The 12,579-nt window shown below is 35.7% G+C and overlaps 1 protein-coding gene and 1 long non-coding RNA gene across 27 annotated transcripts in view; one reads left to right on the top strand and one right to left on the bottom strand.

Annotated features, from left to right (window-relative positions):
* Nucleotides 1–12,579, top strand: part of LOC136845133 (neuronal acetylcholine receptor subunit alpha-7-like) — a 514,118-nt gene that overhangs the window by 437,618 nt on the left and 63,921 nt on the right. For all 26 annotated transcript variants that reach the window (XM_067115030.1, XM_067115042.1, XM_067115028.1 and 23 more), the window contains one exon: nt 8,547–8,656. In XM_067115030.1, the coding sequence (XP_066971131.1) occupies nt 8,547–8,656 (110 nt within the window). The remainder of the gene's footprint in view (nt 1–8,546; nt 8,657–12,579) is intronic.
* The window catches only part of LOC136845137 (uncharacterized), a 582,337-nt gene that overhangs the window by 322,281 nt on the left and 247,477 nt on the right, over nt 1–12,579 (bottom strand). Inside the window, exon 2 of the long non-coding RNA XR_010855086.1 lies at nt 11,502–11,599. This is a non-coding gene — a long non-coding RNA (uncharacterized lncRNA). The remainder of the gene's footprint in view (nt 1–11,501; nt 11,600–12,579) is intronic.

Here is a 12,579-nt window from a genome sequence, read left to right on the forward strand (position 1 = left end):
AAAACTTAGGAAAAGGAACAGAAAAAAACGAACATCTTAACTTCTTTAGGACAGCCAACATGACACAAAAAAAAACACTTTTTAAAACAAGTCTGGTTTCGTTTAGTTCATGCTGAAAACACGAACATTTCACAGTGAAATTCTTTATATTCTAGACATGAAACTTTTGTAGAAAACTTGACTGTATGAATGTTACTACTCATACACACACACACATTCATATACACAACATAGCATGTGCATGACAACAAAACTAGGCAAGAAACATATACATACACAGTACTCTTATATCTACTGTAATACTCACATCAATGCCACAAATTCTCAATCACTTTAAAAGAGAAAAAATTCAAATTTAAACTTCAAAATTACATCATTTCCTAGAATATTTCATTTATAAATGCAGTCGGTTCACATTCCAGAGTTATGCAGCATGAAGAAATATAAGTCAACATTCTGGCTTATGAAATATAGTCGACTACAAGCAGTACATTCAAATCTGAAACCTTGAGCTGAACACAAACACACATGACATACGGAAAGACACATATACATTTATACACACGTGCAAATGCATACCAACATATGCGAGCTTGTTTATCCCTGCGCGGATGCATGTGAGCTTGTCTGCTAGAACACCTATGAAACATGTACCCATACTTCCACATTCATACCCAAACACATGTGCCCATTCCCCCGCCCCTGTTCACCTGTGCGCACACTTGTTTGATCGCAAGTGTGCACAGCAGCAAACAAATGCATTCACGGGTGAACACCTGCATGAGAGTTTCCGCTCACAATCACCCCAGCTGTACGACTTGAGTGCAAGACGATGATGCGATCCAAAGATGCTTTAAAAAGAAGGAAGTTTACCATTCGCATATACCAAAACTCTCATTTTTGACGGCAGAAATCGACATCAATCACTTGGCGGTTGTGACGCCCACCCATAGCGTGGGCGGAACTTGCAGAACGATCGCACTTAATCAGTACTTCGAAGACGGCGGGAGGGAACTCTTGCATTGGTGAAAGAAAGAAGTGTTTTGAAGGACGGATCACACGATGTCCTGAGCTCCAGAACTGAGCACAATATGGTTTTTCTTTGACTCCAAAAGAACTTAAAATTCTTTGAGCCGCCTGAAGGTGATTCTAGACAAATAGCCTTTTTTTCATCACAAAACACATATACACTATATATTTTACATTATATATATATATATACATATATATATATATATATATATATATATATATATATATATATATATATATATATATATATATATATATATATATATATATATATATATATATATATATATATATATATATATATATATATATATATATATATATATATATATATATATATATATATATATACATACATACATACATACATACATAATGTAAGCACATTATAGGAAACACGAATAGGGAAAATCAACAGCAACAAAACCAAAAATACATCGACAAGTACCCTTCCCCTAAGTTACACTCCGCGAAATTGGAAAACTTGATGTTTTACCATTATCAGCTACCTTACCTACTGGGACAATCATTCTTTCATAAATATCAATAAAAAAAAAAAAGTAATGATACTAATCTGTGTTGATTAACTCTGAAAACAACAAAAACTGACCAACCAGAATCTAAGGCAGCATTTTGTTCCTCTCCTAAGCAAAATGCAACTCAGTTCTTCATTTTTTGTCTTCAATTTCCTCTCTTTCTCAAAGCCCGACATTTTCTCCAAACCTCTCATCTCTCTCGGTAATAGAGTTAGAGAATATATCTGCCGCTTTCGTTCTCTCGCTACATTCTTTTTTTTTTTTTGTGTGTACATAAGAAACACGAGACATGATTTCGTTGCACATCTCGAGACGATATACCTGTACAATAACAAATAGTACATGAAAGGTTTTCCGTGTTCGCCCCGGCCGTGATAGTATATAGAGCTATATAGTATTTATTTGGCCAGCCAATCAGAAGACAGAAATGGGAATCTGGCCTCACTCTTCTCTCATGCAACCTATCAAGTGTGGAGAACCCAAGTCTGCGTCGGTCAGTCGACCTGATTCAGCGTCACGCGCTTTGCGACCGCAGCGTCAGTCCATCTGTTTTAACTTTTGTTGATTGATAGTTCTTGCAATTAGAAAGTCCTGAAGGTCGACGTCGCAGAGACTCGGGTTTTGCACACTTGAGACCGCTTCTTTTCGCCCTATTGCATGTACTTTTTGAAAGTCCCTAATCAACAATTAATGAGGCTGTTTTCGGCAGTGTCAACCCAAACTATAACAAACCATTAATACTCTATTTTTCAGCTCCAGGGAAAATTTTAAGAAATGCTAATCCAAGGCTCTCTAAACTATATACTTGAATGTCGCATTTCGTGTGATATATATAATATAAATCACAAATCATCTAATTAATACTGTGTCTAAATATTGAACTAACTAATTCAAATTCTATCTTTTTTCAGCTTCATCATACCTCTAATCATACAATATATAACCTCATACAATGTATAACCTCTCTTAAAACAACACATCTAACAACACCAACTAAAAACCTAAACTCACCCAAAGGTCCTGATAACCGAAGGAAAAAAAAAAAACACACTATGCTAAGAAAGGCTATTTTTAATTTTCCCCATTCTAAACATTTTTCCCATTGGACGTAACCATGCTTTTTAAAAAAAAAATGGAAAACAGACAAAAGATCGCTTTCTCACTAATTTGGGCAAATATCAACTCTCCTCTCTCCCTCGACATCCAAGTATTGATGGACTAAGCTCATATAAAGAATATATAAACGTATTTATAATTCCGTAAGATCCCTCAGAGTCAAGGAATCACGAAAAAAAAAAATGTATATTTATATTCACAAATCTCCATTAACTGAAGAAACTAATCCCAAACCTCAAAACAGAAATGTACAGGTTAGCCAAACTTGTAAATAAACTATTAAAACATACTCAACTTCAAATGGGAATCCCATTTTAAATGAAACGTTTTGTATTCCACACCCAGTACAAAATGACGGTGTGGTATGCAAAAGAGGAAGAAAAAAACAATTTTGTATAATGTATGAAGGCACTCATACGTGGGAATATATAAAGGTTATTCATTTCCCTCACTGTCAAATTAAAACTTGCAATTATCTCTGGGGCATCTTACCTTTTTATCGGTGTTTAATATTATATATATGTATATATACATATATATGCTTATATATACTTTGTATATATATATTTGTATATATATATATATATATATATATATATATATATATATATATATATATATATATATATAGTATTTGTATATATATATACTTCCCCCTTTTACGTATATGCTGATGGTAACAGTTGAAATGATGATTTTGCATATTCCTTACCGGTGGTACAGTTAATGATCATTCGCCCTTCATACATTTTTGAAATAGTTTTAACATTAATCAGATATAATGCATGCTTGACATCATATATATATATTCTGTAAGACAGTAATTTGTAGCTAAGAGAAAAGTGTATTTTTGAATAGTTATCTTTTCAATCTTGCTTCTAGTAGATGTTGGAGCTAGTATAACACATCTAGAAGCCTTAACACAAGCAAATGATCTAGAATCATTTAACCCCTTTTTCCTTTCTCCCCACCACCAGCCCCCACCACAATCCACCTCCACCCTCCCCACCCAGAAGAAAGAACTATCCGTAATTCTTCTCCAGTAGTGGTAGAAAAAAAAGCATGAGCTCTCCTCAATTCCTCCATCGCCTCTTCCGCCTCGGCAATCTTATTTTCTCCCCACCCCCCGAGCAAATACTTCGATACCCGACATGCCCTCCTGTGCCTGGTATCTCCGATGAGAAGAAAAGCAAATCCTAAGAACCTACCCATCCAGCGTTCCTCTCGACTCAGAAATTGTGTTCACACTCTCATGAACCTCACCCCGTGCTCTCATCAGCCTACTAACCTGCACTATCATCATAATGACCAGCTTTGCTTGCTTGTATTCTTTTATCTCTTTCAGTAAGTACTTGTACTAATTGCTTTCGTTACCGAAGCCAATGTGCTGCCATCCCAGCCCAAAATTTGTCTACTTTTACCTCTCGGACAAGAGCAGATCTCTCGGCCCTTGCACATTTTCAAAAACATGATCTTATCTTTTCATATCAGTCCCATCTTCCATAATTGAACGATGACCATGGCTATGCAAGTAAGTATGAGTATTCACCCTACCAAAATTTTCTGGCTACATTTCAATTCTTCGTAATTCTAAGCAATACATGCACATCTACGCAAATAGCGTAGGTTCCACTTGATATCTCTGTTGACTGTTCCGTCTTAGGTACATGGATTCCGACATCCAAAACACTCAGACAACCACACAGTGTCCTTATCAAAAACAGTATCACTGTCTTTTCAAAATTCCCCCCATCTTCATCTTCAGTGGGAATGTCTTTGAAATCTTAGCTATGCTTTCTTCCCAGTGTTTCTCCATCAATGACTATGATCACCGTTATGCCTGAAATTTTCGCTACTCTCTCTGATCGAAGCAAAAAAAATCTGTATAACTGGGGAAATGTCCATCTCTACTTTCACCCCTAGTACACATTACTTCATTCTGAATTAGAATTTCGACACGGGATAATTCACTGTCGTTCAGCATGCTCTGACGAGTCCTAGTCGTAAGGAATTCCTGCCTAACTTTTCTAAACTACAGTTGCTTTCTGCATATACAAAAAAATACTCTTCTACCAATAGTCACGTTTCTTACACGCAATTTTCATTCCTTCATCATCCATAAGTGAAATTTGTATCAGTATCTATTAGCATCTCAAAAAAAACATATACAATTATTCCTTTTCCATTACAAATCCAGTTCTTTCCACTCCATCTATCAGCACGACTTACATTTATCTCATTTCGTTACACTGTGATTTCCAAGGAACAATTCGAGTTTCTCATCGCATTTGTCCTCAAATTCGTCTAAGATTTCCAAATTGAGTCTCCTGGCCTGAAATTAGGTTTCCAACACATGCCTTGTTACATCTTTACCTTATCAAAACTTTTCGGTACAAGCTGCTCTGACCACCCTCTGAGGTTTGCTGCAAAGCAACTGTCTGTAGTCGTAGTTTTCCCAATCGAAATTTTGTTACCTCCAACATGAGAACGATTCTCAGGGGTGCTCTCAAAACAATATATAATGCTTTCATTCTATTGGTGCTTTTAATCCTTGCTTATGAATCACATTTTGCTTTCATTGTTTTGACTAAACTTGGTTTCTTTGCCAAAATATTTTTGTGTGTTATTCTGCGAGACGACACTTACTCAAACTGGTCGAACTCAAAAGTTTCCTTTGCAAGTTTCTGAGCTCTCATAATCATTCTCGAAGGTTCAATGTTTGGTTCCTGAGCTCTCTTGATCATCCTCGAAGGTTCAATGTTTGTTTCTCGAGCTCTCTTGATCATCCTCGAAGTTTCAATTTTTGTTTCCTAAGCTCTCTTGATCATCCTCGAAGTTTCAATGTTTGTTTCCTGAGCTCTCTTGATCATCCTCGAAGGTTCAATGCTTGTTTCCCGAGCTCTCTTGATCATCCTCGAAGGTTCAATTTTTGTTTCCCGAGCTCTCCTGATCATCTCCCGAGCTCTCCTGATCATCCTCGAAGGTTCAAGGTTTGTTTCCCGAGCTCTCTTGATCATCCTCGAAGATTCAATTTTGTTTCCCGAGCTCTCCTTTCATCTCCTGAGCACTTTTATCATCCTCGAAGGTTCAAGGTTTGTTTCCCGAGCTCTCTTGATCATCCTCGAAGGTTCAATTTTTGTTTCCTGAGCTCTCTTGATCATCCTCGAAGGTTCAATGTTTGTTTCCCGAGCACTTTATCATCCTCGAGGTTTCAATTTTTGTTCCCTAAGCTCTCTTGATCATCCTCGAAGGTTCAATGTTTGTTTCCTGAGCTCTCTTGATCATCCTCGAAGGTTCAATGTTTGTTTCTGAGCTCTCTTGATCATCCTCGAAGGTTTAATTTTTGTTTCCTAAGCTCTCTTGATCATCCCTCGAAGGTTCAATTTTTGTTTCCTGAGCTCTCCTGATCATCCTCGAAGGTTCAATTTTTGTTTCCTGAGCACTCTTTATCATCCTCGAAGGGTTCAATGTTTGTTTCCCGAGCTCTCTTGATCACCCTCGAAGTTTCAATGCTTGTTTCCCGAGCTCTCTTGATCATCCTCGAAGTTTCAATTTTTGTTTCCTGGGCTCTCTTGAACATCCTCGAAGGTTCAATGTTTGTTTCGAGCACAAGTGTTCATAGGATGTCCTTTTCACGTAAAAAAAACCCATAAAAAACACTACACTTCCCTTTATTTAGCAACAAAAACTTTCATTACCCATACAATTTCACATTCACATGACTTCTGGCCTTTGCTACGTGAGCTCTTAATCATCACTCTAGTCTTTTTAATACCATGTCTTTTTCGGCTCCAGATACATCCATATTCAAGGCCATCCACGTTCTACTGTATTTCAAACACCTCTCATTTCTCCTGGCAACCTTGACCTTTTAGCATTACTGAAATTTCCTGATTCATGAAGGGTTTTTAAACTGTCTTACGTTTTTTGAAATTGTTTTCAAACAATCTTTGGTACTCTATGAGAAAAGGAATTCTACTTTCTTTCAACATGTCTCCTCCTTTCCAGTATCATGGTATCATGTTCACACACCATAACTACCGTCTTTCAGTTTGTCCAAGAAACATAACTTTCCATATTTGAGACTAATTTTTCCGATACCCATAACTAACTATCTGTTCACATACATTCTACCTTCCTTTCCTTTCCAGTTTTCATGCTTGAGTTTACCGAGCGGCTATTTCATAAACCGACACACATTCCTTCAATGTCTGCATTCGCAGTTCGTCTGGAAAGTGCTTACAAAAGCTTTCCGATTTTTTGGTCCCCACTCTTCTTTTCCAGAGATCTCACACTAAACTAAATCAAATGACCTTCGAGATTGATGCATTTCTCACGCCCTTATATTTGCTCTTTCTATCATTGCAGCACATTCCAAGACCGAAGACTGAATAGTTCTATTTCAGGCCCTGAAACTCTTTTGAAAAATACGGAGGAAAAAACTCAACGCCTGACTTAGCAGAAGGCTTTGGAAATCATTCATGCCATGTTCCACCACCAACACCACCTCATCCAGTGACCTAAAAACCCCAGACTACCCACAGTTCCCCAAACTCTCACCAATGTGGTGCTCTCCCAAGGCTTCTATCAGATATAACTGTCCCTCATCATTTAATGCTTTTCCATCTGGTGATACTCACCACTGTTCAGTTCTGTGAAACGCGTGCTTATTCGGCACCCTTATTTATTGTTTCCTAGCTTCTCTGATTTCCAGCTGAAAACACTAATCAATCATGTTCTGACATCTTCTTCCTGCATCTTCCTTCGTGAATACCTGCGAGTGCTTTCCCGCACATTCCTTCATGCTTAGTATTATTCTTCCCGTTCCGCAAGCAAAGTGTTACAGTAACCAGCACATGCTCACTTCCCTTGAATATTCTTTATATGCCGAGCTCTCTTCCAGTTGCCTCCAAACCAACTCTCTCTCTTCCCATTCTATAACATCCAGTGCCCCTCCAACTTCTTAATCTAACCAAACGTCTCAAAAACCCTACAAAATCCAAAGTCCTCCTCCACCGACACCAATCATTGGTCTCCAACCGTAATTGGTGGTAGTGCATGGTTGTTTTAGTAAGTACAGGCATGTTTTCTTTAGTCTAGACTTAACTCACCCCACATCGAGCAGATATAGCCCAAGTAATGATCAAAAAGTTGACCTTCAGAGTTTTCAGTTTGTTTGTTTTTTGTACTATTTTTCTAAATCCTAGGACCACAGTTTTGACTCTTCATTTTATAGACTGCTTAGCTGTTCACAATAAATGTGTATTTTCCCTATTGATGGCACCATTTGCAGCCTTAACTCCTTCTACAAATTTGGAATTTTCTCACGAATCAGGAGCGGTTAAATGCCACAACAAAAAGGCACTTTCCAGTTAACGTTTTCACAGCAAGATGCAACTGAACGATGGAAATTCCAGGTCTGGGCTGGAGTGCAATAATGACACAGTAGTCTCTTTAAAGTACATCACTTTCACAAGATAATTCCAAGATTAAAAGACTCAGTTTTACTTAATCTCACCTGTAGATTTCCCCATCCTCTCTTAGGCCACCACGTTGATAGGATCAAAATGCACAGCGTAGGATTGATGGTACAGTATGACGGTGCATTGAGTATCTACATCACTAGTCGTAGGGTGCACTTGAGTTGTCTTAGAAGACGGAAAGAATCATGTTCTCAGAACCCTAAGTATTCTAGTCATCCAAGAAAGTGAATCAGTTAGAAGTAAAGATATGTACGAGTCAGTTGTCACTTAGTATATATTAAAAGCTACAGCCAGGGGCTCTGCTCGATGTGGGTACAATCTCTGTACGATCCAAGAGAACGCAAAAGGCAAAACTAACAGACAGACTTATTCTCTGCAGGCACCTACTTTAACTGCATTATGTTTATGGTTGCATCAAGTGTCGTTAGTACGGTCCTCATTCTCAATTATCACCATCGTTCGGCGGACACCCACGAAATGTCGCCCTTGGTGAGTACAAAGCTCCACTTTCTTTCTCAGTTCACTTTTTTTTTTTTGCCGGGCGCCATGCCTTGTCGCAGGCGCCTCTTTGTTTCAATGTTCTGAAGCGTTTTTGCATAATGCTTTGGTTTACCTGTTGTTTTCTAAAAAAAAAAAAAAAAAAAGTGACTTATTTCGTATATTTTCATGTCATATTTAAGTACGTTTCAGTTCAAGTCTTAACTCACATGCTTAATTCTGAAACTCACCTAATTCTGTAGTGTAAGAGTGAATTCTAAAGATTGCATTGTAGTTCTGTTCTCTACATATCCACTTTCATTGTAATGTCTGATGAATTCTCATAAGGACTTCTGAATCGAACTTTTTTTTTTTCTATGTCACGTGGGGCGTACGCTCTCAACCGTGCGCCGCAGTCTTCACAAAAGAAGCTCAAGATGATATCAGCATTTCTAAAGTAATCAGCTAAATAAATTCCTTAAGTGCTCCCACGTCAATACTTCTAAATGAGTAACTTGAGAACTAAATCAGTGAACCTTTCCTAAAAATGAGTCATATAAAAGGATATCTGTCTATCCACTCCTGTGATTTCACTTAACCAAACTATACCATCACTTAACCAAACTATACCATATCCAGAAGGCTTGCATGAGTATCAGAGTGAAATGAAAGATCATCAGCAATATGCATTTATCCCCACAGCTCATACCAGAGGCACTCTTTTGAAACTGTCACGATAAATTTTCCGTTTTTTTTTTTTAAGTTCTGAATTCATTTTCACGAGCCAATTAAATCTGAATACACAGAAATAAATAAGAATATTTAACAAGTTAACCCTTGATATGCAGCTAAACTCCTCCGGGTGCACGAATGCCGTAGAGTGTTGCAAAAACATGTTTGGTCTCTGATTTAATTACTTTTTTTTTTTTTTTTTGGTTTTCAAATCGTCATATATCAATACCGGTTCTTTTCCTGTTGTATAAGAAAACCCAAGAAAATTCACTTGCGTATGTGTCTGTGTACTGCTGTATGTTTGATAATGTTTGTGATACCTTTGCGGTAATTAGTATATCTTAGGGCGCAATCACAGAACCGAAAAAAAAAAAAAAAAAAAAATTATTTATTTTTAAAGACTTAGAGTTAAGAAAAAATGAACGCGATCTCAACGGAAAATACAATACCTTTAACGTCTTGACATGACGGTGAAAAAGGAAAATCTGATTTACAGTAAAAAGGGAAGTCTTTTTGAAAAGAAGACTTTTTCCACCCACTGGTATTAGCTCCCATTGCTTAACTAAAAGGCAGTTATTCATCTCGCTCTGACATAAATAACTGCCTTTCTGTGAAGTATTTTTCATTTAAGTAGTTATGAGGCTCAAGAATATTATCCTTAAGATTGTGAAACGCCATTAGCGCTGTTGATTTCAACCAGAATTGCCCCAGACAATGCTAGAGTCCTTATATAAATTATATATATATATATATATATATATATATATATATATATATATATATATATATATATATATATATATATATATATATATATATATATATATATATATATATATATATATACACATATATATATATATATATATATATATATATATATATATATATATATATATATATGCATATATATATCTATATATATACATATATATATATATATATATACATATATATATGATTATATATATAAATATAAATATACGTCTATAATTTATGTATGTTCCTGTATATACACACACACACACACACACACACATATATATATATACACATATATATATATATATATATATATATATATATATATATATATATATATATATATATATATATATATATATATATATATATATATATATATATATATATAATATACATACACAAACATGTATATACAAACACACACCACAAACACACACATATGTATGTATGCAGGTGTATAATATATATATATATATATATATATATATATATATATATATATATATATATATATATTTGTTTATATATGTATATATAAATTAACATATATATATGCGTATACATATATATGGATAATGTATAATGTTTTACAAAAGTAAACGCTGTTACAGTAAAGAGTGTGTAAGGAAATCTATATATATATATATATATATATATATATATATATATATATATATATATATATATATATATATATAAAACACATGTATACAAACACACACATAATATATATGTGTATATATACGTATGTATATGTATAAATGATTTTATAGATGTATGTATGTATATACATACACATACATACATACATGCATACATACATATATACATATATATATATATACACATATACATGAGCGTGTATGGAAATCTATATATCTATGAATATTTATTTAAAATATAAAACAAAATACATAAAAAACCGAATCGCTACAATTCTCAAATCTAATTTAAAGTAAAATCTTTGAAGAAGTTCTTCGTTCCAAGAAAACAGGAACACGGATAAAAACATTTGGGAACTCGATAACAGTAGCTTAAAAAAAAAATAGTCTCCCTTCAATTTAAAATGGAACCATAACATCAGCGAACGAATTCTGATATAACGATAAAAATCCATAAAGTATTCCGGAATATCATGACAGAGAAAAAAATACCGCCTCAATAAATTACAATATAATTTGACAGCCCACCTTCATGGCCCTACGGGACAAGCCCACAACACCAAAAAGCGGGTCGGAAATGCATGACGAAATCAAAATGCGTTTGAGTGGCTCTTAAGAGAAACAGATCCGACGCAAAAACATTCGGTCATTTGGACAGTCACCTTAAGCACCCAAACAAGCAGAAAATATTTTCCTACCTGAGCAGATCTCAGATCGACTCCCTTTTCACAGCTCCCATCCCATCCAGAGGCAATTAGCCGGAACGCCTCCTCGAGGGCAGAGCGTGCGTCAACATCTGGGGATTGAGAAATTGAGTCAATAGGAGAGAGCTTGTTGTGCCTTACTACCGGCCTCTGAAATATATCTGAAACTCCTGTAAACACGAGCAGGAAGGAGACAGAGACAGAGAGAGAGAGAGAGAGAGAGAGAGAGAGAGAGAGAGAGAGAGAGAGAGAGAGAGAGAGATTAAATGCATTTACTATATTTTCAGTTTATGAGTGCAATATGTATAAAATAGTCAAATTTTGCAGGAAGGAGAGAGAGAGAGAGAGAGAGAGAGAGAGAGAGAGAGAGAGAGAGAGAAGGCATTTACTATATTTTCAGTCTATGAGTGCAATATGTATACAATAGTCAAATTTTGCAGGAAAGAGAGAGAGAGAGAGAGAGAGAGAGAGAGAGAGAGAGAGAGAGAGAGAGAGAGAGAGAGAGGAGTTTACTATATTTTCAGTCTATGAGTGCAATATGTATAAAATAGTCAAATTTTTGCAGGAGAGAGAGAGAGAGAGAGAGAGAGAGAGAGAGAGAGAGAGAGAGAGAGAGAGAAGGCATTTACTATATTTTCAGTCTATGACAGCAATATGTATGCAATAGTCAAATTTTGCAGGAAGAGAGAGAGAGAGAGAGAGAGAGAGAGAGAGAGAGAGAGAGAGAGAGAGAGAGAGAGAGAGAGAGAGAGAAGGCATTTACTATATTTTCAGTCTATAAGTGCATATATCATGTATACACTAGTCAAACTTTGCGCATGCAATCACAGTGATACAAAAATATCATTAACGATACAAAATATGTTAATGATATGTTTTAAAATATTACTTTCACACCGCAGGACACTGCAGATTCATTTTAAGTCAATGCATTTCACTTCCAAGAAAAAATTCATATTAAACAGCAACACTGCTTACCAGAGTGAATAAAATTTATTGTGTCGATCCTGTCCACACACACACACACAGCGTCTGGGTTACTAACTCCCTCCAAAACAGCTCTGCAACGAAA

Source organism: Macrobrachium rosenbergii, chromosome 13 (genome assembly GCF_040412425.1).
Source record: "Macrobrachium rosenbergii isolate ZJJX-2024 chromosome 13, ASM4041242v1, whole genome shotgun sequence".
NCBI classification, from domain to species: Eukaryota; Metazoa; Arthropoda; class Malacostraca; order Decapoda; family Palaemonidae; genus Macrobrachium; species Macrobrachium rosenbergii.